Source organism: Gavialis gangeticus, unplaced genomic scaffold, assembly GCF_001723915.1.
Source record: "Gavialis gangeticus isolate Ggan-Ray unplaced genomic scaffold, GavGan_comp1, whole genome shotgun sequence".
Lineage (NCBI taxonomy): Eukaryota > Metazoa > Chordata > Crocodylia > Gavialidae > Gavialis > Gavialis gangeticus.
Genome location: NW_017729032.1, coordinates 141108309 through 141136167, shown reverse-complemented (window position 1 = coordinate 141136167; position 27859 = coordinate 141108309). Strand labels below are relative to the sequence as shown.

The 27859-nt window shown below is 39.3% G+C and overlaps 1 protein-coding gene across 4 annotated transcripts in view; it reads right to left on the bottom strand.

Annotated features, from left to right (window-relative positions):
* Positions 1-10208: 10208 nt before the first annotated feature.
* Positions 10209-27859, bottom strand: part of ATP11A (ATPase phospholipid transporting 11A) — a 305123-nt gene continuing 287472 nt past the window's right edge. For 2 of the 4 annotated variants that reach the window (XM_019524853.1, XM_019524854.1), the window contains 4 exons: positions 23319-23384; positions 22195-22298; positions 19856-20021; positions 10209-10538 (listed from right to left, as the gene is read on the bottom strand). In XM_019524853.1, the coding sequence (XP_019380398.1) occupies positions 10281-10538; positions 19856-20021; positions 22195-22298; positions 23319-23384 (594 nt within the window). In that variant the 3' untranslated portion in view covers positions 10209-10280. Of the gene's footprint in view, positions 10539-14990; positions 15096-18323; positions 18413-19855; positions 20022-22194; positions 22299-23318; positions 23385-27859 lie in introns of all 4 variants that reach the window. The other 2 variants (XM_019524855.1, XM_019524857.1) reach the window with 2 other exon arrangements.

Here is a 27859-nt window from a genome sequence, read left to right as displayed (position 1 = left end):
GGTGGAGATTGTTAGGACCTGCTGATTTGAACATGTCTAATTCCTCCAGAAGTTCCCTGACTAGGTCCTCACTGACCCTGGGATGGCTGCGCCTCCCCTGGGTCCATCTGGAATCCCAGTGTGGTGGATGTACTTGTCCCTGCTCAGAAAAATGGAAGAAAAGAATCTGTTAAAGAGATTAGCTTTGTCGCTTGGTGCTACCACCAGATTACCAAGCTTGTTCTGCAGAGCCCCACGTTACTTGGTACCTTCTTTTTACGCCTTATGCATTTAAAAAAGGACTTCTTGTTATCCTTGATCCAGGTTGCTAGTCCCAGTTCCATCTCTACCTTAGCCTTCCTAACAGCCCCCCTACAATCTCGAGCAATGGAGGTATACTTCTCCTTGGTGAGGCCCTTCCCTTCCATTGGGGGTATGCCTCCTTTTTGGCTTTGAGACGTTCCTGGATGCTTTTGGTGAGCCATGGGGGCTTTTGAGCGCTCTTGCTCCCTTTGATCCTCATGGGGATTGTCACCCTTTGGGCTTGGAGGATCGTCTCCTTAAGGAACGACCACTCCTCTTGGACTCCCAATTTCCCTCCCCTCCGGGACCTCAGTGCCTCCCTGACTAGTCTCCTTACCTCATTGAAATCTGCCCTCCTGAAGTCTAGGGCTGCTGCCTTGCTGCAGGCCTTTGACACCCTGTGCTGGATGGTGAATTCCAGTAGGCGATGATCGCTATCGTCCAGGTGGTTGAGCACCCGCATTCCCCTCACCAAGACGTTGCCTGTGGCCAGGGCCAGGTCCAACACGGCATTTCCCTTGGTGGGACTGTGCACCTCCTGGGTTAGATGGAGGTCCTATAATTTGGCTAGGAACTGGCTAGGAGACAATAGCAAATGTTTAATTGACTTTAAGGGAGCCAATAATATTTCCCCTTTTTATATTCACCATAATTTTGTTAGAAAATTTCCTGCTTTGAGCAAGGGCTTGGACTAGATGACTGCCTGAGGTCCTTTTCAACCCTAATTTTCTATGATTCTATGAGTCGTTTATATCAAGAAGGACATGAAAGAAATGGAAAAGATGGATTAGAAACTTTTGGAATGTCTCCATATGGAGACAAACATAAAATGTACATCCTAGGTAAACAGTAGGAAGAAATAAGCTAAAGTATACTGTAAAAATTTATGGCTTATTTAAATACAGTATGTTTGTAGTCTGCACGGTGCCAAATGGTGCAAATTTTAAATACATGTGATTTAAGGGCAAGGTGAATCAACTGATTAAGATGCCATTGGAAGACATTCTGTTGAAGTGATGTGTGTCTATTTCTTTTCCTCTTTTCAGATCTCTGACCTTAGGTCAAGTTAGGTTCACCTGCTACCATAATTTTCAGTACACAGTACTACCTACTAGGGCTGCGTGAAATTTCACCAGTCATTTTGACATTGTTTCAACTCATTTCAAGGTCGAAACAGCAAAATCGAAGCAAAACAAAGGGTGTCAAAATAGCCTTGAAACAAAATGAAGCTAGTCAAAATGTTTCGAAAGTTGAAACATTTTGACCATAGTGCTGGGGATGGGAAGTCAGCTCAGCTGGCCTGCCTCCCCTTCCCCAATGCTAGATTGTGCCGGGGGCAGGGAGGTCCCCAGCTGGGGTTGGGAACTCAGCCAATGGTTGCACTGGGGAAACGAACTCAGCCCCTCTGGGCTGAGTTCGTTTCCCCAGCCCCATGGTGGGGTGAAACATTGAAACAGCATAAAAACAGCCTCGCTGTTTCGACAAAGCAAAACAGTGAGGCTGTTTCAACTGGCAATGAAATTCAGTACAAAACACTGTTCTGGCCAGACCTCGAAACTGGAGTCAGTGCCATTTCGCAAAATGGAACAGTGCCATTTCGCAAAAGCTCTACTACCTATGACTGTTAATGCCAAGTGCTGGACAGCTATTGAATAACCTAGCAACCTCTAGGATGCCAATGGTTTTGGGCAGAAGAGCATCTCAAAAGGGGTTCTAGTCTCATCCCTGCCTAAGAAAATGCTGCCAAAAGCTTGTGGAACTGAGGTTCACTCCATGATATGGTAGACTAGCCTCTTTAACTCTAGTCAGCAGCCAGCCTAAGAGTAGAGCCCCAATACACTGACAAATGCATGAACTCCTTTGTTCTAGCAGCTCCTGCAGCCAAACTGGCTACAACTGGACTGGAACCTGCCTTTCCTTTTGATTAAACCAGCAGTGCTGAGAGAGGGACACCAGTGCATGGGCAACTTAGTGACTCCATATATACTGCCTGGGTTTTTGTGCCCTGGAGAGGTCACTCCAGCTTTGCGTTATCTTTGATGATAAGCGAGCTGATGCCTCACTTGGCACAACTCTATTGTCTCATGAGGCAGACAGATGTCTATTACTTTTAGGTCATTCCAACTGCTCATAGGACACTGGTAGTGTAGAAAGGGGTGTCAATTATCTGGCCTGCAGGACTTCTTGCAGACCAGAAAATTCAGCTCCAAATCTGGCTCCCAAGGCCAGAAATTCTGCAGTGGTGTGGAGGACAGCATTAACCTCCACTGGTGCCACAGACACTGTTTCAGTGGGGCCAGAACATGGGAGGTTAACACTGCTGCTACTCACCTGACTGCCCAATTTCTGGGTTTATATCCCCATTGGGGACAACTTTTGGTGCTGGCGAGGCAATCGGAGGTGGCATTAACCTCTGCATGCTGGGTAGCAGGGGTTTGTGGTTGGCATACTGGCAGTAACACTGGCAGTGATCACCCTGGTGCTGGAAGGCTCATTTGGCTTGTGAGAAGTCCTGTGGTCTGGATCCGGCCTGCCAATCCAAGTGAGTCTGACACCCTTGTATGGGGCTATTTTTCAAGATTTATCTTGTTATGGGTAACACAGGGGATAGCCAAGGATCAAAAAAAAAATGGAGCGGCTCATGTGGGGGCAGTGTGCACAGCTCAAAACTGGAGCCTGGCTGGCCGGAGCCACACTCTGCTTGCCAGTCAGGCTTTGAGGGGCAGGATTGCTGCTGCTGCAGCCTTGGGAGGCCCCCAGGATCCCAGGTAAGGCTGCTGGGGCCAGCCCAGTGCTGGCCCCAGCCTCCCCTACCCCATCCAGTGTAACCTGCAGCATGTCAGGGGGTGCATGGCACAAGCATTCCCTGGAGACAACTAGTGGCAAGGTGTGCTGCTGCTAGTTTTCCCCCAGGAACCAAACATCTACACCTGTGTGGACGTGGCCTAATAGTGCTAATATTCTACCCCACAACACCTTAAAAGTATCTCATGGCACCCTTGGATGCTGCAGCACCCCAGTGGAGAATCACTGCCCTGAAATTCTCTTAGAAGCACTCCTTATAGTATAACGTAACATATGGTACTTCTTCATGGATCACCATGGGAGTGGCCTCCCTAAATCTATCATCCTCAAACACTAACCCTAACCCCCATATTCTACCATATCTAATCTGGATATTATTCCCAGTTTTAAAGATTCTGAAGATGAACTCTTCCAGATATTAAACAACATTTTGAATGCTGGTCTAAAGTATATATACACCAGTTTAGAATTGAATGTTTTCTTCCTATAACTCTCTCACTCAGATGAAAAACACAGGGTGAGCAAAGGATCAAGGTTTGTTGAGAGTAAACACTAACACCTGTTTATGGAACTGCTGATTAAGTAAGCAAATTGTGCCACAGGAATTTGTAGCTAAACATATAGCTACATAAACTGAAGAGCCTTACACTTCCAAGATGACCAAATAAAAACAATTTGTTTTACATTAGATTTTTTCTTCCGTGTAATATCATTTAACTGTGTTCCTGATGCCTTGCCATGGCTTTTGTATTTATATTTGAATATATATATATATTTTAAATCAACAGATTTATTTATCTAATATGTTAAACAACAAAATGTTATTAAAAAAGCCAAAATTCTTCTCAATTCCTTGTATAGCAGCACTTTCAGGGACTAGCGTGGGACAGGCAATTATTTCAGCTGGAGGGGCAATTAATGACTTTTGGCAAGCTGTCGCAGGCCGCATGGGTAGACCCACCCCTTGACAGCTGCCCTGCCCCCTGGTCACTGTCTTGGGACTGGACATACCACCCTCTAATCCCTGACCTTTGCCACCAGAAGTCCCTCCCCTTACCCCCAGAAGTACTCCTTTCGGCAAGTGGGTTTGCCATCTTGTTTGATGGCAAGTGCTGTTGCTGCCATTTTGAAATGTGAGGATGCTGATACATGAGATGCAGGAGGCTGCTGGAGCTTGGTAATTAATATACTCCAGCAGACTTGATTAACTGACTCTGCTCCAACGTGCTGTAACTAGAGCATTGGAGCAGCCTCTGCGCTTGTGTACAGGCACCCTAAATGTTTCTTAGGAACAATAGAGAATGTCAGCACTCCAGACTGCCAATAACCTCATCTGGGATGTGGGGAACTGAAATTAAGGTCCCTGGTTAGAATCAAGCAAAACAAAAACTTGAACACTGGGCCATTCCACGTGGCTATTTGGATTCAGACTCTAATTCTTTCACACAAATGAGAGAACACATTTCTGTCCCAGTTTTTAATCAAATATAAATAGGAATGATAGTGGTAAAAAAAATTCAGTACAATGCCCAAAATACAACACTTATAGCCATTGTCATTTGAAAAATACACTGATGGTTTTCTCAGATGTATATATGATCTCTGATCTATATATAGTGGTGTTTTATTTAAATCATGGAAAAATGTGGATTTGGGATTACTTTTTCTGACCAAAAATTGGGGATTTTTTTTTAAATCAGAGAAAACCGGGATCCCTGGTAATTAGCCTAATATTTGAAGCATTCATCCAGGATGAGACACACCTGGGTTTAAAGCCCTAATCGTCCTGAATCTATCTACAGTGGTGTTTCATTTAAATCATGGAAAAATGTGGATTTGGGGTTACTTTTTTTTAAACTGAGAATTGGGGATTTTTTTTTAAATCAGAGAAAACCAGGATCCCTCCTAATTACTAGAAAACTGACACCATTGTTAGGCACCTACCATTTTAGGTGCACCAAGAACTTGAGATCTGAATTGGATGCATGCCTGTAAAGTACAGGAAGCAGGTACCTACCTCTGAGGAGGGTGGGCAATCTGACCCACCCTTGTGCTCAGTGTTTCTCATTGGCTAGCTGTCTACAGTGCCCTTTTCAGTGCTTAAGCACTCCAAATTGCCCTTTAGAGGCTTGTAAACTCTCCTGACCAAATGTACAGGGGTCCTAGGTTCCTAAGTCCTTCTTTCAGACTCACAGGCTGCTTAGAGATGTGAAAAAACCCCAAAACAGTGCTTTACTTTCACAGCTTGGCACGCCCTCGCACCAAACACAGTGTATGCCCAGAACACATGTTGCGTTAGTTTAACCCAGCTTGCCCAAAGTCTGTATAGACTGGGTGCTTCAGCAGGGCTTTCGGGTGTTATCTAATAGCTGACTAAATCAGATTTAGATAAAACTGCTAAAAGAATTCTGCTGAAGCACCTGATCTATACAGAAGCTGCGGAGCCAGGTCAAACTAATGCACTTCCTCTTCTGCTTAAGTACTGTTCCCCCCTCCAGTGCTCTTAATGAGTTATTTTGAGGTCACTGTATAGATGTCTCTTCAACCTGCCACTTTTAATACTAGTAGTTAAACTTATTTTAGGATTAACATTGTGATAGTACATGAAGATGGTACGTCCTGGTGATGTTCCCTGATCCCTGCTGCTATTTGTTCCTTTGGCAGCACTGATAGGAACTGTTGCCAATCCAGCCAATGGCCAGGAGCTTAGTTGTTAATTCACAGCTATGTGTTAGAAGAACCTCAGGTAGCAACTAATTACATGGGTCCAATCCTATTTAATCTGAAAGAAAGGTTTTACTTTGAATGCGAGAAAAAGACAGGATTTCCCAAGGCCAGCAATTCTAGCGGTTCATCCTCTGTGGTTTAGAGTATTTGTTTTGCTTTTTTATGTTCACAGCTTGTGAAACTGTATAGAAGGAATGCAGCTTTGCCAAACTGGCACCAGTTTGTATTAAGTTGAAACTCATCAGCAAAATCAAGATGAAGGGGAGTCTTGTTCTTACACAAGACTCTTCTGAACTCCCCTCTTTTATTAATTATGCCCCCCTCCTAGCTACAGAAGCCTGCGGAAAATAAATGTGAATGCAACCACACCCAGTAACATATTCAAAACACTTATTTAATTCTCCGTTATCTACTCACAGTTTATTACAGGTTAATAAGAAATCATTTTATATTTAAACTAAAATGATTTTAAATTGCTTACGAACAAACTTAAAACTAGTCTTTAATTTTTAAATTTATTGCAAGCAGATACATGTCTTCTGCTTATATAATCTACAGAAAGGTCCAAAATATAAATGAATAAAGACAAGTTATATTCAAGTATCTACAGAAATGAAAGTTAAAAATATAGCACTGAAAATAAATTTTACAGTAATGGATGATTATTTATTCACACTTCAACAGTTTAGATCAGGTAAATGAAGTGTAATGGGATAATCTAAGCATTAGGTTTGAAGGCTGATTTATTTTCAAATAAATGCACCTATCATTGTACCACTGAAAATAATGTCAGTATTTGGTGCTGATGACTACAGACATCTTTGATGTTTAATGCACTGATAACTACTCCCGTTGCTCCCAACAGCACTTTTGCAGATTCTACTTTACATTATATAATGAAAGGACATTTTAAATGAAGTGTGTATATACTATATATTTTAAGTCAGAAATAACATATTAAACTCAATATATTTTCATAAGATAAAAAAATTAAAGCTATATAAACTGATTTGTAGATCATTCTGCAAAGTAGAATCATGTACTTTTTCACTTTCATAATACTTGGACAAATTTCCATTAAAGCTTTGTTAACAGACAGTAGCATGATCACAGTGATCTCGCTGGCTTTCAAAAATAGTGTAGGTGCAATTCAACTATTTTTTTTTCCTTTTCATTTCATGCCAGTGGGATCAAGACAAACAGGTTAATGCAACCAAGAAAAACTGTAAGCTTTCACACTGAGCAGTTGAACAAACAATATTAATTACTGTACACCATAAAATGAAAATGATTCCAGTATTTTGCTACAAGCCACTTCAGGAATACACACACTTGAGTGGCTACAAAGCTTGAAATACTTTCTAAGACTTCACAAACATTTAGTTAGTGCCTACCAATTTCAAGACATTTATAAAAGCAGTTATGGAGACATTTTGTTATTAAAGCTGCAACAGTTTAAACAAGGCAAGTTAAGAAGTTATATAGTTTATCATTACGGTTTTTCCTATCCTTACAGTTCTTTCATCATTCAACAGCCTGTCAGCTTTCCATGTCTCAGTGATAATACAATCTTCTTGTATTCTTCAGACGTGGCTCTTGCATTTACACCTATGTATTTTTCCATCCATTTACAATGAAACTCTGACTTTCGTTAATATCTGCTGCAGTGGACTAGGTTTGCATGATAACAGTAACAAGGGACTGAAGCAAAGATTACCCAGGAAAATTGTTTTTTGTAGTTTATGCTTTTTTCATTTAGATGGTATGTTTTAACAGATGGATAAATAGTACCAACTATTTAACTAAAAGTATTGCTAAGTCAAAGCAGAAATACTTGTTTAAATGCAGACAATCTTCCTCCTTTCTAAGATGACAAGTTTAAACAGAATTATTTGTCCTTCAAACACTTTTCTAAGTGTTTCATCCTGTATACCATCTCTATTATTAATTTCTAAGAAAGAGTTGGGCTGTAAGAAGTTTGTAGTAAACTTTTGTTAGTAGGCAGAGCAGCAATGCAGCATTTTCAAAAACATCAAGCAAGAGTCTTCTCATTTAAGGCTAAAAGATGGAAATGAGAAAAAAAAGTAAAACAGCAGGAGGTTTTACTAAAAAAAAATCATCATAAAAGTATAGCATAAGAAAGAGTAAAACCCTAATCACTACTAGCACTAACAGCATCAAAACATCAGTAGTTGATACAGTAGACTTCTAATTTTAACATTCATCAGAATTTTAACATTCAGCCACAATTCCACTGTAAGCTAAATTTAAGTGGCCAAAACTCATAGGTATAAAAAAGCCTTTAAAACATAGACTTAAAAAAATTGAAATGGTGTGTTAACAAAAGTACACATAAAACAGATATATAAATAGCTACAGTATGAAAAATATTTCAGTGCAAAGGCAATTTTAAGATTTCTAAAAAATATGTTACAAATAATTTGTTAACTACACACAGGAAATTTGTCACCACTACTGGTATAAAACATATATTAGGAATTTAAAATATATACACCAGTGTTTTATGTAGGGGACAGTTCTAACTGACCAGCATTCAAGTATGTAGTGGCAAATATATATAAATATAATATATATATATGTATATATATAATTATATATTACAGTATGTGACCAATATCATGGCATTGTTTTAAACTAAGAAGTGCTACATGGTAAATGGCAAAAATGACTTAGTATCTTTATACAGGGTAGTGGATGAATGTGTGGTAAGCATTGCCATATTTTTTCTTCTCTCATCTTTGGTATACTGAAGTTTTCACAACTTAAAAATTTCTATCTGTTTTCCCCAGGGGATGTTAATTTTCACAGGGAATTAATTGAAAACATTGTGGTAAGTGTTTCCTAGTGGACTGAATTTACTTTCATTTAAAAACTCTAGTGAAGTTTGAAGTTATTTCATACATAAAAGCAAATACAAACTTCCTTCACTATGCCAATAGCATTAAAAAGGGTACAAACAATGCCTTGGTCAAGTTCTCTAATAAAGGCAGCAAATTTGATCCCAAATATTTTGTTTTCCTATAGAGAAAAAAAATTTAACTGTCTGCCAGAAACATTTTTTAAAAGATACACTTGTTCACCTGTTATAAACATGGGGTACAATAAAACTAATAAGTATTAGATTCGTCCTTCAGATGTTTTTACACCCCAAATAAAACACTGGACTAAAAAAAGCTGGAGAAGTAGACATCTAGTAGTAAAATTAGTGCAAGCTAAAATGAACTCTGCCGACTGCAGAGGAAGTGGATGTACAAGCTGGCTGGAATGCCTAGTAAACAATGCATACAGATGCCTGGTAATCATTGTATCAGAAATGTGGTTGAATTGACAACAGATGTACGCCATCTAGTGGTTGTCTCTCAAAAAGATTAACAAGTGCATACAAACTGCTTTATGAGAACATACTTCTTCTACTGGATCCATTAGCTAGCAGTTTACCTCACAGTAAAATGGGAAAAAAACTGAAACAAAAATCAAAGAACAAAAATCCAGATATTAAAACCATCTTATTTGGATACTATAAAAGACTGAAAATAAGATTTTTTTTCATAGCATGGGCAGGAAATAGAAAAAAAGTAAAACCAGTACTTCTTAACACATATACTTAAGATTTACATGCAGATGTTGCCTTTCCATAAGGATCTCTAAAGTGGTGGGAATGCTGGTTAAATTTACTTATTTTTTAGAAATTCCCCAAAACATTTTAAGTTTAATTATTCCATTCCGTATTTGTTTACGAAAGTGTGAATATTGGTGGTCTGACTTATTTGACAGCCAGCTTGACTCCAGAAAGTGTGGACCTATTCTAAGCAAAATGATTCTATCTTTCCACAAGGAAAGAAAACTAACTCAAAACCATACATAGCCCTGATTTGGCCACTTACAAGGAAGTGAATATTAGAGGGAGTTTCTTGAAAGCAGGTTTGCACAGAGGAAACACCAGTTTGTTCTACAGAAAGAGCAAAGAAAGAAAAAAGGACAGAGAAAATAAGAACCAGCACTTGTTAAATATGCTCTAAGTGACTTTCACCAAACAGATCTGAGGTCACATTGCTTCTGGCTTTAAATTAAAACTGTTGATCTCAAAATGTAGGTCACTGACTGAAACTATACACTTCAAGTAATAAAGGAAATGACTAAAGATGACAGAAGCAATAAATGCACAAAAGTCTTGACACAAAATGAAGATCATTTCTAGTGCTTTCAGTCTTACAGTGCCAGACTGTGCAGGTTGTTCGTTGCTTCAGCAGTTCAAGACAAAAATAGACCAACAGGCCTGGAAGGATTCATACTTCTAGCTCTTGATCCTGTTAGTCTGAACTTTACTTCAGACGGCCAAAGCCAAGTATATTTGAATATGGGTCTGTGACATGTTTGTTTTCCGTATTTGCAAAAAAGAAATAAACAAAAAAATACAGTTCTTAAAGGCTTGAATTGGTGATCTGTCATACAGATGTTTCCAAACCTGACCCACTGTAGCAGTAACTTGCACTGGAATTGCAAGGCTTATTTGAATAGCCAAAGACAGATGGAAGTATTGAATAATCAATGCCTCTCCAGTGCGTAAACATCATTTTTTTAGAATGAGAATTAGACCTTCTTGGTGGGGAACTGCTGCAGTCATTGCTCCTGTATCTGGGGCTTTTCATAGAGGCAAGAGGTGTGAATTCTGAAATGTGGTCCCGATGCTGCCTTGATGCATTCTGTCAAGAAAACGACAACAATAAAAATAAACATACAGTAAGCCGGCTATATAAATAGTGTAAAGCCTGCTATGTTAATTTCTTAGTAGTGTTATGCCCATGGAATCCTCATAATTCTCAGTAAGCCACCACTATCTGGCTTGCTTGTTCCAAGCAAAGGTGTACCCATCCTCCCTCCAGTTAAGCAAGTGACTAATATTTACACAATTAATTTCAGATGAGACTGAGAAACCCTGCAATTCTTTATATATAAACTGCTGAAGCTGACAGTGGACTCAGAGAACTGATGAGAATACAAGGATCGTTTGCAATTTGAGATTTTTTTATTTAATAGGACTAACATATTTTGCACTGATGCTTTACACATATTGGCTAAACCCATTTATCAGTCTACAAGGAACATTAAGGGGACAGAATAATTTTAGCCATTTTGCTCAATATTTCCAAAGACAGAGAATTCTCCTCAACTAATTTATGTTAGCAGATGAGAATGCATTGTGGTTTAAGTGCACTAGGCTTTTACATCCAAGCAAGATTAGATATTACAGCTTGCTTAGGTTACATATGACATCTATTTGCAATCTAATACTATTACATGTGAAATACTATCACAGCCTAATGATTCACTAATATTATTCTGTACCATCAAAAAAAGAAAGGCACCAATTTCACACACTTGGCAATCTCTACTCAGGAAATACTCAGGCCAAAAATAACAGCGGAGTTGAATGACAAGACTTAAGTGTATGTGCATGGATTAAGACAAAATAAGTAAAGTGATTTCCCAAATGAGGGTATCTGTTTTCCTTAACAAATGCACACATAATTAACAGTTACAGGTTATGGAAGTTATGTGGCTGCATTCGAGAAAACAGTACACCCAGGGTGTGTCTACCATGTTGTTAGCATGCAGCAGTAAACTCTGCCATGTACTGCACCAGAGTTTATTGCTCCCAGGAGCACCATTTGAACATGTGTCTGGAACCACAGCATGTTGAGCCCAGTAGGAACAGCTCCAGCTGTCAGGCTAACTCCGCAAGCCCCCTGCCAGCTGGGGCTGCTCTGACTTGACTCAACATACTGTGGAGGGGCTGGCTGGAGCACGAGGGTGCTCCAGTGTAGGGCAACCTAGCAGGCAGCACCTGTACTGAAGTACCTTTGTGCCCCAGCCAGCCATGTCAGTGTCTACACGTGTAGTGCTGCGTAGTAAAAAAACTCTGCAACAGGGTAGTACAAGTGGGGTTAATTAGTCTACTCTGTAGTAAATGTCTCGTGGAGATGCATCCCTTAAGAATTATTCAAACCAAAGCTATCAATTATTCTCTCATTAAATACTGAATTAACTAGCATTCCTCTATTCAAAACAAAAAAGGGCAAAACAAGGTTAAAATCAAACTAAATTTCAATCATTCTACCCACTTCTTGTTCTGAAAATTTGCCTAATAGTTAACACTATCTTTAATAACAGTAACACCCTAAAAATACTCTTTTATGAACCCAAGAATGCACAAAAGGTTTTCTTTTTAACTCCACAATATAATCATGCTTTAAAGGGAGACATGAAGCCCAGATGCATTTCAGGGACTTATAGAGACCAGAGGTAGACATTAAAAAAGAACCCTTTTCGCAGATAAGTCTCATAGATGTCATGTTATCAGGAATTATTTTATAATGGTTTTAAAGAGATTTTAAAAAATGGATCTAGAACTACTTTTTATTCCTCCATCTGTAAAACTAAGTGCCTTAGTTACCATAAATCTCTCTAAAAATAGTGAAAAGTACATTTTGATGTAAACGGTTAGAACTTATTCTCCTACCAGGGTCTAAATGGTGGCCAGGCATCCTAGTGGCTTGTTTACACTGGTATGATAGGAGGCCTCAGCAAGAAGTGGGCAGAGTATACCTCACCCATACTCCATTTACTTGCATATATAGGTATACAGCAAACCCAGCAGCTTGTCAGTGAGGATATGCCAAGCTTGTCTGTCTGCATCCACTCTCATGCACTCAGTCTTCACCATAAATGAAAGCAGGTGCTGGGAATGAGCCAAGCAGCTTCACTGGTGAAATTCCAGCATTGAAGTACATCAGTGAACACAAGAGAGCAGCATGTTGGTGCCTGCACCCTCATCAGGACAGCTTCCATTGGAACGTAGACTAGCCCTAAACACCTAGAGAGCAATCTCCTTCCATCCTACTAGAGTCCCTGAAAAAATACTGATGCACCTTTCTTGGCACTGCACCATCACCTTATCCTTAAGGCTAAGTCACAAAAAGTGATAAAGAGTGCTCTTAGGCATTTCAGGGGTGAAACAGCATTTGGTCCTACATGTTTAAATACAGTTCTATTCCACAATGGTGAAGTCTCTGGAAAACAGTTAATGCAAAGAGTGAGTGGTCCTAATCACTTTTTCTGCCTTAGTCCTAAGGCTAAGATAAGGTGTGCTACCCAGGTGGATGCATTAAGGATTTTTAGGGACTGAGCAGGGTAGAAGAGGATCACATTTAGATTCCCAAGTGCTACCCAGATGTCTAATATATTAAATAAGATCAGACCTCAAAATATTGGGATTCACAGTCTGCTATCCTGGCAGCTTCCAGTGCTAGCAATATGCTGGGAAGCTGTGCATCCCCCACTTATCAATATTATGAAGCTCCTGTTCCTAGCTCTACACAGTCGCTAAAAGAACGCAGGTGCCCTTCCTCCACATGCCTGCTCTGCCCCCCTATAACTGCTTCACATTTCCACTCACTCTGAGTTTGGCCATTGGTCCTGTTTTATACCAGACCTTTGTCCTCTGTCCATTTATGAATGAGGAATGGACAGCAGAAAGTCCTGCTTTTCAGGTCACTGATAAAAATACATATTAATGTCTTGTCCTTGCAATTTTATTGGCTGCGCCTAGAAGTAGGGTGGTGCACAGCTAGGAGGAGAGGGTTTCTGAGCCAGTCACAGTGCGAGGGAGGCAGGAAGGGAGGTGGTAGCCCCACCCCTTGCTGCTGATTGGGCAAGGTGGCAGTCCCACCCCTCACTCCTGGGCTCTCCCTCACTGAAGGGCTGTCCTGTATTCTGGGGATGTGTCAGTGGCTACCCGACTCTCTCTCTATATACCCTGCCACTTTCCCCCTCCCTTTAGTTTCCCACAAGATATTTTCTAAATCAGCAGAGGGTATGGGGACTGTAGAAAAAAGTAAAGGAGAAAGCAGATATGTGCATTAGCCCAAGTGGAGCGTACTTGCATGAAAAGGCTCGTATTTGTAAGACTAGAGAGATGTGAAGGGACAGGAGCTGGGACAGGGAACTCAGAACCTGAATCCAGATGTCCCTGTGCTCTCCACCCCCACCACCTCACCGTGCCTGACAATTCTGTTCTGGCATGCAGTGGAAGCGAGGCAGCAATGCCATGAGGAATTCACCACTGCAGTGGCACTTGGGAACTGAATGAAGTTCTAAGCCCCTGCTGGGACCCCAGCACAAAATTTTCTCCTTACTTCTTCCAACTTCTTGGCCTCCCTCACTAACTACCCTTAATGTGGCCACCAGATACCCCTTGCACCCCTCTACATTTCCACTCACTCATCCTGAACCTTTCCTTTCCAACCTCCTTAGCTGTAGCGACATCACGAGAAGACTGTCCTAAAACCTAATTAAACTAACACCTGTTTAATCTGGAACAATGCACCCACTAAAACAAAGTGTTAACTATAATTAAATGTCCGGTTATAGCATGATGTCACTACAGGGTAGAATAAAGGTTGTGTTTTATGTATTTCTGTACCCTGAGCAGGTTTGGATTTCTTCAGTGTTAAATCCTGAACTGCAAATTTTTTGCTTATACAATGGCTGCTTGTCTTGGGGACAAGTACAACTTTCTTAAATTCCTGCTATCTGAATTCCATCTCAGTGGGCAGAAATACATACTACAACAAGATACACAATGCAGGTAGCTTATATGGTGATTTTTTAATCCCTAACTGCTAAGGTTATTTGTATACCTGTTGTCTTGCTTCATTGGCTACATTTAGTCTATATTTGTGTCTCAGAACCTGAGCTATAATGAATAATACTAATGGGCAAACTTACTTATCTGTCTCTGTCCTATGTATTCAGTACAGATAGTACAAACATCAGTAAAGATAGTTCATGAACACAGATGTGATTGTCATATAATAAAGATTTTCTCAAACCCAAACTATATATAGTCTATGTGGGCTCACTGGTCTTCATGACAGATTGCCTTGCCTTGCATTATTAGGTGTCAGAGAAATAAGGATCTTACCTGTGATATGAAACCTCTTGCAAAAAACTAGAATCTCCAAGAAAATTGTAATGATTTGATGTCAAAATAGATAAAGCACAGCAAAAACTCTGGAGGAAATAGTTTTAATTTTAAACAGCACAGCACACCCATAGAAGTGAGTCCAAACTGGCAACATGTACAATACTGTTACCTAGCATTGATCTAATTATGCCTCGGAAGCTGAAAGATTTCCTTCAAGAAGTGGCCCATCGCTGTTCGCCAGTGCATTTAGAGTTGTTTTATGTTTCATACTCTTCTGTAAGGATGAGGAAAAATACTAAGACATTTGCTGAATACATGAGGGAAATCTGAATGAATCTCTCAAGAAGTAAAGAACAGATCTCTAACTATCGTACCAATGTCATACAATGTGATATTTTCTATATATCTACATATATACATATTTTTTAAAAATAACAGTTATAGCAATGCTTATATTCCTCTATCCTGGGATTAATCTGAGCCCTGTTGCCCAACTGGTCTGACTTTAATCGTATTCTGAACTCAAATACAAAAATGCTGATTATTCTATCAAAGATACTTAAATTGTACCATGAGTAACTACTAAACTGACTCTGTATTTCCCCCCCCCCCAATATTCTTGGCTACTTGCAGTAGGAAGAAACCTTGTACTAAATTGGAGACTTCTTGAAGAGGTGATCAAGATCTTATAGACTCTGAGCTCTTCCATAGTGTCAAAACTAGCCATGAACGGGTTTAGTGACTGTTAGACAAATGTTTATTTGTGTGTGGGCTGCTCCCAACATGCCGAGCCATGCAATTTAAAGGAGAGAATGGTCTCGTATACAACTGTGCAGAACAACTACTGCGTTGAAAGGAAGGTAACGGTGCATCTGAAAGGTAATGCGGGCTGATGGTACAGGTAGGGCATTTTTAAGTACACCACTTAGAACATAGGGAAAGGTCAGAATGACCACCTATGGGTTCTCTTCCATGACAACTTTTACAGCAGGGGTGTCAAACATATGGCCCATGGGCTGGATCTGGCCTGCAGAGCCTTTCTATCCAGCCTCCAGACTATCCACAGGCCACTATGAATAGGGGGATGTGGCCTGATGCACAATCCAAGACCCCTGTGTCTTGGTGGAAATAGCAATTGGCGGCAGGAGGGAGAGTAAGGGTTGATACAGTTGCAGCCATGCTTCAACTGCTCTAGTGAAGACCTGTTGCCCTCCTGTGGCCTTACCTCCCAGCTGCCAGCCCCTGCTACGTAGCCTGTGGTGGAGCTGGAGCCGTCTCCGTGTGGTTTGGGTCAGAGCTGGAGCCACTGCCCCCACCACTGCTGTGTGCTCTGACCCACAGCTGCAGCTGTCACTGCCTCTACTTGCTTGTGCCATGGACTGGATCCAGCCCGTGAGGAGCCCACAATCCATATCTGGCCCAGGGTACAAAGTGAGTTGACACCCCTGTTCTACAGGATTCATATTCTTCAGCTACAGGATCCTGTCCTTTGGTTTTAATAGGGTAGGAGGCAGAGATACGAGAAAGATAGTAGTTTGTTGATCACTGACTTTTTAAAAATACTGTAGTTCAAGGTCTATGCTCATTAAAGGTAAGAACTATGCTGAGTCCCCAGAATTCCCTCCTAAACCAAAGTACTACTTTTGGCTCCTTCAGGAATAGCAAAGACCTCATAACAAGGTAGATATCCTGCCATTATGATGGAAGTGAAATACTGAACAAAAATACCAATCAGCAAACAAAATGGGAGAGAAAAGGTATTTTTAAGGGAAAAAACAAGTTATTCACCGTGTACACACAAAATGCTAGGACTGGCATTTGAGTTAGAAAAATGTTTTGGGTTACTGGAATAATGGTCAATTAGAGGCCAATAAAAAGTGTAAAGAAGGCAATTTTGAAGTGCTTTTACATTTTCCAGTGTTGTGTTGTCAAGTGGTAGAAATCTCTGCTGCTAGCAAGAGGGAAGAAAGAACAATGCAAGTGGAAATATAACAAATGAATGAAGCTTGTGTATAAAAAGGTCTTCTGTATACAATCAAGAGAACATACCACACATGCATAGTTTCCAAGAAGAAGACTAAATTCAGCTTATCTCATTTTGGCAAGCAGTCCCACCAAAGTTGTTGGGCCCACTGGTATGAAAGATGCAAGCAGGTTCTGGCATAAAATTATTCAAAACAACAGATTCCTCCAAAGCTTTTGCAGAAGTATTGATAGTTTTAGCCCAACAAAGTGAAGTTTGCATATACACCACTAAGAAAACCCTAAAAGTCAATCTAAAATGTGGAAGCCTCTATATAAGTTAGGGGTTTTTTTAATTTTTCAATGGTAACAATGGTAAATAGCTGTTCACCACACACAGGACTTCCTGTCAATTACATTAATGGTTAGAAACAAAAAAAAGTATCTTGGGGCAGAACTGATTTGTAGGGATTCATGATACGGCTTCCTACTGTAGCAGGAGACTGGACTTGATTACTCAGAATGTCCTGAAAGTCTTATGTTCCTTTTTTCAGCCATTGCAGAAGCCTTTAAAAGCATAGTTTAAGGTTTTATCCTTAAAGGGATGCAAAAAACTTAACTCACTGTTCCAGAAGCCAGAACAAATCAATATAAAATATTTCTAAGACAATTTTAGCTGAAATTTTGAACACTGAAATCAATTGCCTATATTTTTCCTTGCAATTTATACAGCTGCTATTCATTCGAATGGTCCTACACTTTTAAGAAAGAATTTATATTTATTACCTCCATCTATCAGAAAATATTAATATGAAGCCTGCAAAAGAACCAAATCTTTCTTACAGCTTTAATGGGACTGTTATTTCACCCTAAATGGTTTATACAAGGACATCTTTTACTATGCAGTTTATGTTTACTTCTTATTAATCTAAACATTTTGAACAGCATACATCTGCAATCTCGGGGGGGGGGGGGTCCCCCAGGATGATGTATAGACTTCATGTCACAGCATACAGTGAACATTTTTCTTTTTAAAAAAATCATGTTTGCCTGAAATAACTGCTGTAAAACAAAACATCAGAACTGCTGTATTTTCCTCACTGTTGTAGAGCACTGTACGGCTTAAAACCATAATTTCTATATTAAGACAGAAATAATGGCAAAACCACTATTTGATTGGTAAAGGGCTTGATTATGTCTGTGCGTGGTGAATAGTGTATTTTCTGTCACTTACAATGAAAGCATTCATTGCATTGTGCAACACATTCATCTACAGAAACATGAATGCTTACAAATCTTAGATTGAAGCAGACAAATTATGTAAAATTAAATAATGAAAGTGACAGCTAATCACCAATGGTCAACAGATTCTGGAGTAGAGGAAAAATGTATACTGAAAAGTATTCTTCTGTAAAGTATAGTAGTTTATATGCGAATCAGAAATGAAGACAATGAATACGATAAACAGCTCTTGGTGATAAACGTTCTACCATCCTTTGGATGAAAATGGTTGAGCATGCAGAAAGGCAGAAAAAGTCACCTTTTGTTCCATTAGAAACTTAGACTGCTTGAAGTCTGAGAAAGCATAAAGATGGTGGACTGCTCAACAGAAAGGCACTGATGTTTAGTCTGATTTCCCCAGAAGATTGTAGGAAGTAACCGTGCACATCATTTATGTTTAAAGCAAGGTAGTGGTTATTTAGGCAAAGCAGGTTGGAAGACAGGAGGAAACAGCGAGAGGGAAGAAAGAGACACAAGGGATAAATCTGGTTAAAAGCTAAAAGATTTTTTACTGCATATTAAAAAATGAACATTGGCCTTTTTTCATTGCCATTGTCTGTTAATGTTGGAAAATGAACCAGTTGTAAAGCAGAGTGTGGGCTTAACACTGGCATTCTCATTATATATTTATATACCCTAGTGGGTGGATTTTTTTTTTAAATAACCCATTCTCATTCTCTCTCTTTAGACTTAAGTACAAGCACGCACAGCCTACATTGTGTGAGAGTGCAGATAATAAGGGCAATTTTCCTGTAAATATCAGTCACAAGCCAGAGTCCACTCAAAGATCTACACACAAAGCTTCTACACTCTAATCTGCATGGGCATCTTGGTTTGGCATTCTGCTAATCCTACAGATTTGGTTTTACCTCCTGAAATAGGGTATAGTCATAGCTTTATGCATGCAGGGAATGTAGAAAATGGCACTGACAACTAATAGATATGAAAGCAGAATGCCGCTCTTCTCCCTTGCCTAAATATATACTGTCTTCCCAGATTTTATTTTCCTAGGAAGGAAAGCACAATTATTTGCTTTGAATCTATTTAATTCCTTAGAAGGGGGCTTTGCATTGCTTCTGTAAAATAACTTCTACTGGTGGCCACTAAAAGGAATGGGGATAATAGATCTGAACAACAATCTTGTCATCCAGTGATGTGGTTACATATCTGTCTGCTTATACCTGAATATATTGCAAATAAATTGAAGATTTTGTTTTTAAATATTAATTTTCATTTAAACATTACTTGTGATATCTTTATAAATTTTAAATTCATGGTTTTATTGTAAAGGCCACAATATGTTAAGCAATGGTCACACTTCCTAGGAAAAACATATTACATAACCAGATTATTTAACATTATTTTAGCAATAATACACTACTTAATTATATGCATGTTATTTTATCTTTACAGACTGATTAAATAGTAAGCAAGCATATAGTGCTATCTTGCTGTAGTGGAGATATTTTTGCAAACTAATTTCAAGTAGATTTGGGTAAAACAACTTTCCTTCTGAATACTGGTTTCACATTTGACTTAGGAAGGACCTTTTAGTTGGCTTCTGTATTTTATACAGCTCTACCAAACTTGTGTAACTTTGTTATATTATGTGAAGCATAAACTAAAGCAAAAGTACACAGAAAATTTCAACCTAGAAACAATGACTGCAAACTTCTCACTAAGTACAAACATGGATTCTTATACTTCTTTTATTACTTCTAAAACTCTAGAAAGATCTAATTTTCAAAGATTCATAGTACATGCCACTAAATCTAAGAAAAATATTTTTACCTGGATTCTTTCTGTTGCTGTGGGCCACAACTGTCTGCATAAGATCTTCTTGAGTACATCAGGAAGAAGACTGATTATTATGAGCAGAATGATACCCAGCCATGCAGGCCCACTAGACAGCATCTGCATGAACACATAGTACATCCTTTGATAATTAAGAAAAGGCCTAGAGGGAAGAGATGAGAAGGAGATATACTTTAGTGGAACCTGATACCTGAAAGAGAAAAGTGTCACAGTGTTAAAATATAAAATATATAGCAGTATAAAATATATAGCAGAGCAGTGCAAAAGTTGCAGGATCAGATTCCCCAAGGTTCATTTTTCAGTTTGTCAGAATTCATCCGAGGTTCACTTGTGTTTCACATTCTAATTAACCAGAAAATACATGGAAAAACTCATTTAACTGTGAAACTTTACCTGGCTTAGTATCAAAACCACTGTAGCTTTTACAATTATTCAGCCTCAAAAGAGTAAGAGGGTGAGGAGTCAAGCCTGGTTCCTCGCACCTGGTTCCCTTCCTCCTTCAAAACATCTAGACTCACTCTTAATATTGCCAAACGCGAAACATTTAAAAAACAAACAAACAAACCCCAAATAACACCGAAATCTTTATATATTTTTTCATATTTGGGGCAACATGCCCATTCCCAAACTTGTGCAATCCCTAGGGTTAAAGTTTAGTCTTAAATGCAATCATAAAGTGTGATTTCCTTTCCCTAACTAGAGGGAACTCCACTTAACATCTTTTACCCCCAGGCCCATCCAAAGTTAGAACCAAATGCCTGGTTGTGGCAGCTGCATTTCTAGTCAGGCAGTGCTTCATGAATCAATTGACTTCATGGATCATTTATATTCTATCTGATCCCTTCTAAACTCTTGATTCCACAGGTGTTAACAATCCTCTCCTTTTTAATGGTCTCAATGTTCCAACAACCAAGGTACCCTTTTTGTTCCGCAATTCTGCCGCCTGTTAACTGCTCCTGGTAATGAAGCTCCTATTTCACAGCCCTGTAGATTGTTTTTAACCCATTCCAAGAAGTAATACTTGTTTTTGCTTCAATCTTCAGCTGAGTAATACAGTCTCAGGCCCCTAGCCATGATTTGTAAAGCTTCTAGTTGATTTTTAACTGGAGAAAAATATGTGTTTTATATGTGATGATGCACCTTTCTGTTTGCACCCTTGTCCCTTTTCAAAATCCAAGATCTGTCCATGTCCCCTGAGGTATGGAAACAACCATTTTGCGCTTGTCTACCCTCTTCCCTTCCTGTGTAGAGGGCAAGCCTTCTCACTCTCTCAAGGTGTGAACACACATTCTATGGAATAAACTTTTCTTAACTCAGCAGTAAAAAATGGAGTAGAAACACAATACACAGTTTTATCCTGGTGTAAAGCATGTCACTTCAAGGTCAATTACTCCCAAAGCAATGAGGAGTACCAATACTCTTTTCTAATATTTTTTCAATCCAGAAATATGAAGCTGGAAGAGTATCTCAAAACACATTTCCTCTTACATACATTTATTTTTATATTTGCTGAGAAAAAGATGGTCATAAAACATATGGACATTTTTTGAAATGTGAGTTTTCTTTTTCTGTCTTGTTAATTATGTATAGCAAACCTTATTAGAACATATCTATCACAAAAGAAGAAGAATACAAAAAGGGGAATCAGCAGCAGGCGAAGCAAAAATTCTTCTAACCTGCTCTATTTGTAATAAAGTCATAGATTTTTAAAACAAAGCAGCAAATAAAGCTCAAACACTTTGTAATAGAATCTAAGGACCAATAATTTTTCCTCTCTAAGGCTATTTCTTGAGCTTAATAGATGCAAAAAAGTTAAGTTTTCAGTAATCACCATGATTGATATGTTTAAACTGTAAGAAGCAAAGTACTGTTGGAATAATGTTGTAGCTGTGATGGTCCATGAAATATGTGAGGCATGGATTTTTGAGAGTGGTATCTTTTACTGCACCAATTGCACTGTTGGAAGAGACTTAGACAGTATTTTAATGCAGTGTATTATTTTTCAGATATTTCTTATGTGCCCTTCCTCAGGTCTCAGAAAGAAGCCAAAGGAAGGGCACTTTGTACCAGAAGCTCGTCTCTCTCAATTATACAGTTGATTTAATCAAAGCTATCATCACAAAATGCTTGATTTCCTGGATCACCACTGTTACAACAACACTCCAGCCCTCCAATATGTTTAAATTGATGACTTGAGTTGTACAAAATACAAAAGCTGAATTGAAAAGATCTTGGTTTATAACCTATTTTATATTTCTGAAATAACATTTGCATTTAGTAACACTCCAAAATAACAATTTACACTAGGTTCTCACCAGATAATTCCTCCCCAGAGTAAGGAAAAGATGATGTAGAACAGTAATGATCCCCAGATCACAAAGTGATTTATCCATGTCCAGTAGCGTGTATCTAGCGCAAGCTGAAAGAAAAAAGAAAAATGTGGTTATTATTTTAATTATTGGGAAGTGATAAAATACTCAGAAGAGATGGAGTAAAGTTAAAACCAGCATATTATTTCAAGAATTACGCTAATGCATTACCTAAAAGCTGTAGTGGAAACAAGGCCTTTCAGTTTCCATCACAGTTAAGAAAGTTCCCATACCTATTACCCAAGAACTAAACCTTACATTTCATAGTGATATCTAATATACATCACACCAAAAGCTTGAATATTACTTAGGAAATAACAACACTGGAATATTACTAGCAGCATGTTAAAAGATTGTCCTCCTTCCTGTTTCTCTTTAAAAGTAGTGTCTAAGGCCCCTGATGCACATTATACTTAAAGCATGATTAATTGCTTAATCACATGATTGACTGGCCGGGAACCCCTTCAGTTATGCGAGCCAACAGCCACAGGGGGGCAACAGGCACCCCCATGGCTGTGAGTTCTGACAGCTGATAGGGCTCCCAGCCACAGGAGAATAAATAACCAATGCAGGGGGAGCCTGGGCGTAATTCTGGGCTCCCACTACATTGGCAATATGGCATGAGGGGAACCTGATGCTCAATCCCACAATCACCATGCATGTGTGGCACCATAGGAGTGCAGTTGTTGGGATAAGATCTCAAGTCCCATTGCACCTTCTTTTTAACGTCTGTCAGTGGCCTAATTGTCACAGTGGACACTTGCATAAGATGGCTAAAAACTGGTAAAGGTAAACTACTCACTTTAACCATGAAAAGAATTAGGTAGCATTTTGTAAAAATTACTACACTGCTCTTTTTTCTAAGCTATTTGATTATATTTTACATTTTTATTTATGTCTACTATCCATTAAGTACAAGACTTTGAAACTCCAAAGGGAGCAATGTCTAACTATCCTCAAAGGCTGTAGATAAAATACTGTGTAGAATATAAATAGCATGGGGGAAATGGTAACGGTCTAGGAGGCTTCAAAAGTTTTAGTGAATTAAATATTAATATTGGCTATCTTACCTTTAATGTAACTGTAAATACGAGCACAGTAAATACCAGCGTTCCAAAAGTCCAGTTTCCAAACATCTATAAAAAATTGTTCAAACAGTTATAGGTAACGTATTCCCTTGCATATGATGAGCTATCCAGAACAATCTACTTAAGGATAACGCGCTCCGTTGTATTATGGTTATCTAGAAAAAACCATTTTGAAGACGAGTTTTACTTTGCTTGTGTGCATACATTTCAGGATACACACAAGCAACAATACACACAATCTGTACACTCAGCTTAAAGCTCACAGGTACTTTTTTTTTGCATGAAATAAAAATTGTGGAATGGTTAGTGTGTCATTAAGATGTTTCCACCAGAGCTTTGACGGTTTCTTCAGAGTTGTTTTCTGAGCTGTCACCTTATCCCCAGCTTCCCTCCTCTCCTTTTCTTGGAGTCACATCTTGGAGACTGATGCATGAGTCAAAGAGACTGGCAGCAGCACAAGTGAGATTGTGATCATTATCACATACAAATGGTTCAATCAACTTTTAAAAATATTTATTTTGAATAGTTTAATATTAGGTACTAGATTTTTCCCTTTTAACAGGGCTTCACTTACATGAGCTTGATAAATCCATACCTCAGCTACCCTCATTGCACTTTTAGGTGCCATATCATATAATATTTAAGATTCAGAATACCAGCATAATAGCCATACATATTTTTTTTTCAGGAACCTGAATTTATAGTATAATAGCTAACATACTACAGGTTCTTGAAATTCATGGGCTAGTTAGCACAGAGAGAAAAACAGTAAAACTGGAAAATGATGTGAAGGGAAATCTGAAAGGTAAGTGAGTAAGATTTTAAGGAGAAGCTGCTGCTTACTCCGCAAGAGAAAGTACAGCTCAGAACCAGATCAACCAAGTGGAAGTCTCTTGTTTAAACTTAGGCCATGAGCAGGCATTCATTTCCAGTGGTGGATATATTTCACTGCTAAAACTGTTTACAGGAAAGTGAGCAGTACAAGAATTCAATCTGCAATTGCCCCCTCGTCTCTGCTCCTCACACCTCCCACGGAGTGGGATGACTGTAGTTTGGGGAAAGTGCATGGAGCAGCAGCTGCTCCAGTCCTTCCATACCTGGGAGACCAAGATGTGAGGAGCAGAGGAGAGCAAGCAGCGGCTGCTCAATCCACTCAGCTCCCAATGCCTGAAAGAGTAGCCTAAGCAACATGGCAAAGCCCCTGCCCGCTCCTTACCCCGAAGACTCCGATGTAAGGAGCTGGCAGGGAGCAGGAGGCTGCTCCTCCATACCCCTCCCAGTCTACAGGAGCTGTCCCCTATACCCTCTCCAGACTGAAGTGACCCCAGCCTGGAGAAGGCCCAGGAGCCTTTCCTCACTAATCAACTCCTCCTGGTCCCTGGGAGGAATCAAGCAGTGGAGAAGTGTACAGGTGTTTATTCTTCTGAGTGACCTCTGCTGGGTCAGAGATGGGTTATTTTTCTCCTGGAACTACCATTTGTTCTGGAAGAAATGGTGTGAATGCCTGTACACTCATGGTTTCTATTGGAAGAGCTGTGAATTTCCAGTTACAAACACAATACCTGTACTTGGTTCTCATGGTTGTGGGTTGCCAATGAGCAGCACCTCAGCATGTTGGTTGCGCAAGGGGCGGGGGGAGCAAAGATTAATTGAAGTGTGAGTATTTCCAATGTCATTTTGTTTCTAGGATTTATTCAAAATCTAGTATTTTATACAAAGGTTGGATTGTATGAAAGTGAGTACACGTGACTTCTGCCTTAACAAGTGACCAGGTCATTTTTATTTTCGGCTGTTTGTGAAAGAGATAAAACTAATTTAATTTTGTTTACCAACCGCCCTGAAAAGTTATACATTTACTGGTCAATCTCCTGTCTGGTTCAGTTTTAACCTTCAATCATGACATTTAAGCAACTATCAGAAATACACCTTGGATTAAAAGATAATGTCCTTAGCTCAAATTATGAAAACACAGCCAGATTTTCTGTTTTGTTTAACCTGTATGGGGGGGGGGACTTTTATTAATTATTTGGTAAAATGACATTCTGTGAAGGAAAATACCATATGGAAATTGAGATACTGATTGCTTCATTGTTTAGAGGTAGTTCTATTCCCTAGCTGGTCACAGACATTCTGATGATCAGCAGATCCCTTCCTGCCAGAAACAACATATCCTTTGCTCTTGTGCTTTATTTTCTGCTAACAATGAGATGAGAGCTCCTTTGGATGACTCTTGCAATCTCTTCAGTAAGTAGCCCTTTTTACAAAATTTTCTCCAGGGACCTTCAACCCGACCCAAAAACAACTCCACAAGATGTGAAGAAACTTCCTGAAAATACAATGGACCTTCTGCATGAGAGGCCTAAAGAACACACCCAATCAGGTGGTCTATCTCCCCAACCAAATTCTTCTTTGTGGAACTCCCTGACTGTGTGTTATAAGGTGGGGGGAGGAGAGGGGATGTGAAGATTGTAGTGAAGGACAAGTCCTGAGCATCTCTTGTGGAATCTCTCAACAGAGATTATTATTCTTGCTTTTGTAAAAATCAACCATGACCCTTGGAGACAGAAATCCCATAACCAGAATAGAATATGTACAGAGCCACCGAACACTGTCCCACAAATGTGAATTTATAATGATCTAAAAGTATGTCAACATCAGACAACACCTCCATCAAGACATTTTTTTCATCTGTCCACTAGAAATGGGACAAGATCATCTATTCACATTGCAAAGGCAAACAGCCATAGGGTAACAGCTTTGGTTACTACCAAACTTGGACTCAACACTTGTACCTACAAATAAGCACAAGGTTTTTATTTTAATTCCTATTTCCCATTTCTAGTCATTAGAACCATTCAGTCTTAAGTTCGTTTTATTTTTGCCATAACCCCATATTACATAAAAAATGTAAATGACTAACCTCTTTCATTTTTCAGTTAACAGAATCATAGCCTTAGAAGGGACCTCAAGAGTCCTTTGGTCCAATCCCTGCACAAACACAGGAATGCTATTCCTAAACCATCCCCATCCAATGCTTATCCAAATTCTTCTTGAAAGTCTCTACCAAGTACCTTTCACATTTGAAACAAAAGTTGTTTTCTCTCTTCTTTATGGCAGCTTACCATATATGTAAAGTTTGTTATGACTGTTTTTCCTTGCATTGTTTGACATGGCCAGTGTGGTTGTCTTGTCTTAGAATAGCTTTTCTATATATGCCAAACTCAATGATTCTAAACAGTCAGTTTGCACATAGATATTTGAATCATTTTGGGGTTTATTTTAAAGTGATTTCCTGTTCCTGTGTACTCTCACATACCTCTGCTTTCACTACTTAATACTACTTGATGCCTTTGATTCATTTGAAGTTTTTTCTGTGTTTCATCCTCTTAGCTGTATGCATGACATAATCTGATTTAATTTTCTTTTGGTAAGTGGATCTGTTTTGATATGGCCATGCTCCTGATCATGCTGTTCAGTTCACTTGAAGCTGGGCCAGACTCAGGAAGTTCCTAGTTAGATGACTTGCTCAGGGTATTGAGGCTGCACCATCACGTTTCCTGTTTTCTAGCAATTTTAAATAATTTGATGCCATGTTTGGCATCTGACTGACAGGAAAGGAAACTGACAGGTTGGTGCCAGTTTTTGTATTTCTTCCTACTGGTCAGATGCAGTAGGACGAAAAGTCTAGATTTTCAGGAAAAACATCTGGGGAGAAACAGAAGAGCCCTGCTTCAGCTCCCTCCATTTCCTCAACCTGAAAATGAATGGGAGGGCAGACATCCTATGCAGCTCTTTTGTAATGCCATTCATATCCTTAATTCAACTCACCACACAGGTACGCAGAGGCTAATGGCCACTGCACTCAGTGGAAGGGAAATCATCAGCCCCAGGTTGGAGCCAGTCTTGGAAGATCAAAATGCTTGCTCAGCAGAAGCATACTGAATATATAACAAACTTCAACAAACAACTTCAAGTTGTTAAGTATAATTTAACTTGTAGCATTCTGTCTTATATTCTGTTTGCTGATGAGTGGCTTGATCATTTCCTAACCTACGCGTATTTCCCTTTGTTTCTGATCTTAATAGCTGTGCTCCCCAGCTCATCACTTTTACTTTTGTCCTACAATGCCCGTCTTCCTCCCTTCATCTTTCCCATGATCCAGTTCTTATTCCCCCAGCCATCTGTATTTGTACTATTCATGCCCCATTAACAATATACAAACAATCCCTCACAGCCAACCAACCACCACAACCAAAACGAAGACCAAACCCTATATATGCACACCCACACAAGCCCCACTTGCCCTGAGACACATCTTATTACTGGTTACTGACATTAACAAATTGTGATCATCACCCTATTTCTATGCTACTTTCCTTTTTTTTTGGCTTTTCCATTTAGATTTCAAATTTTTTGTCGGCTGTCTCTTACTATGTGCTTGTACTGTGCTTAACACAAGGGTCCACAATTCAGCTGTGGCATCAAGGCACCACTGTAATAAGTTAACATATAACAATACACAA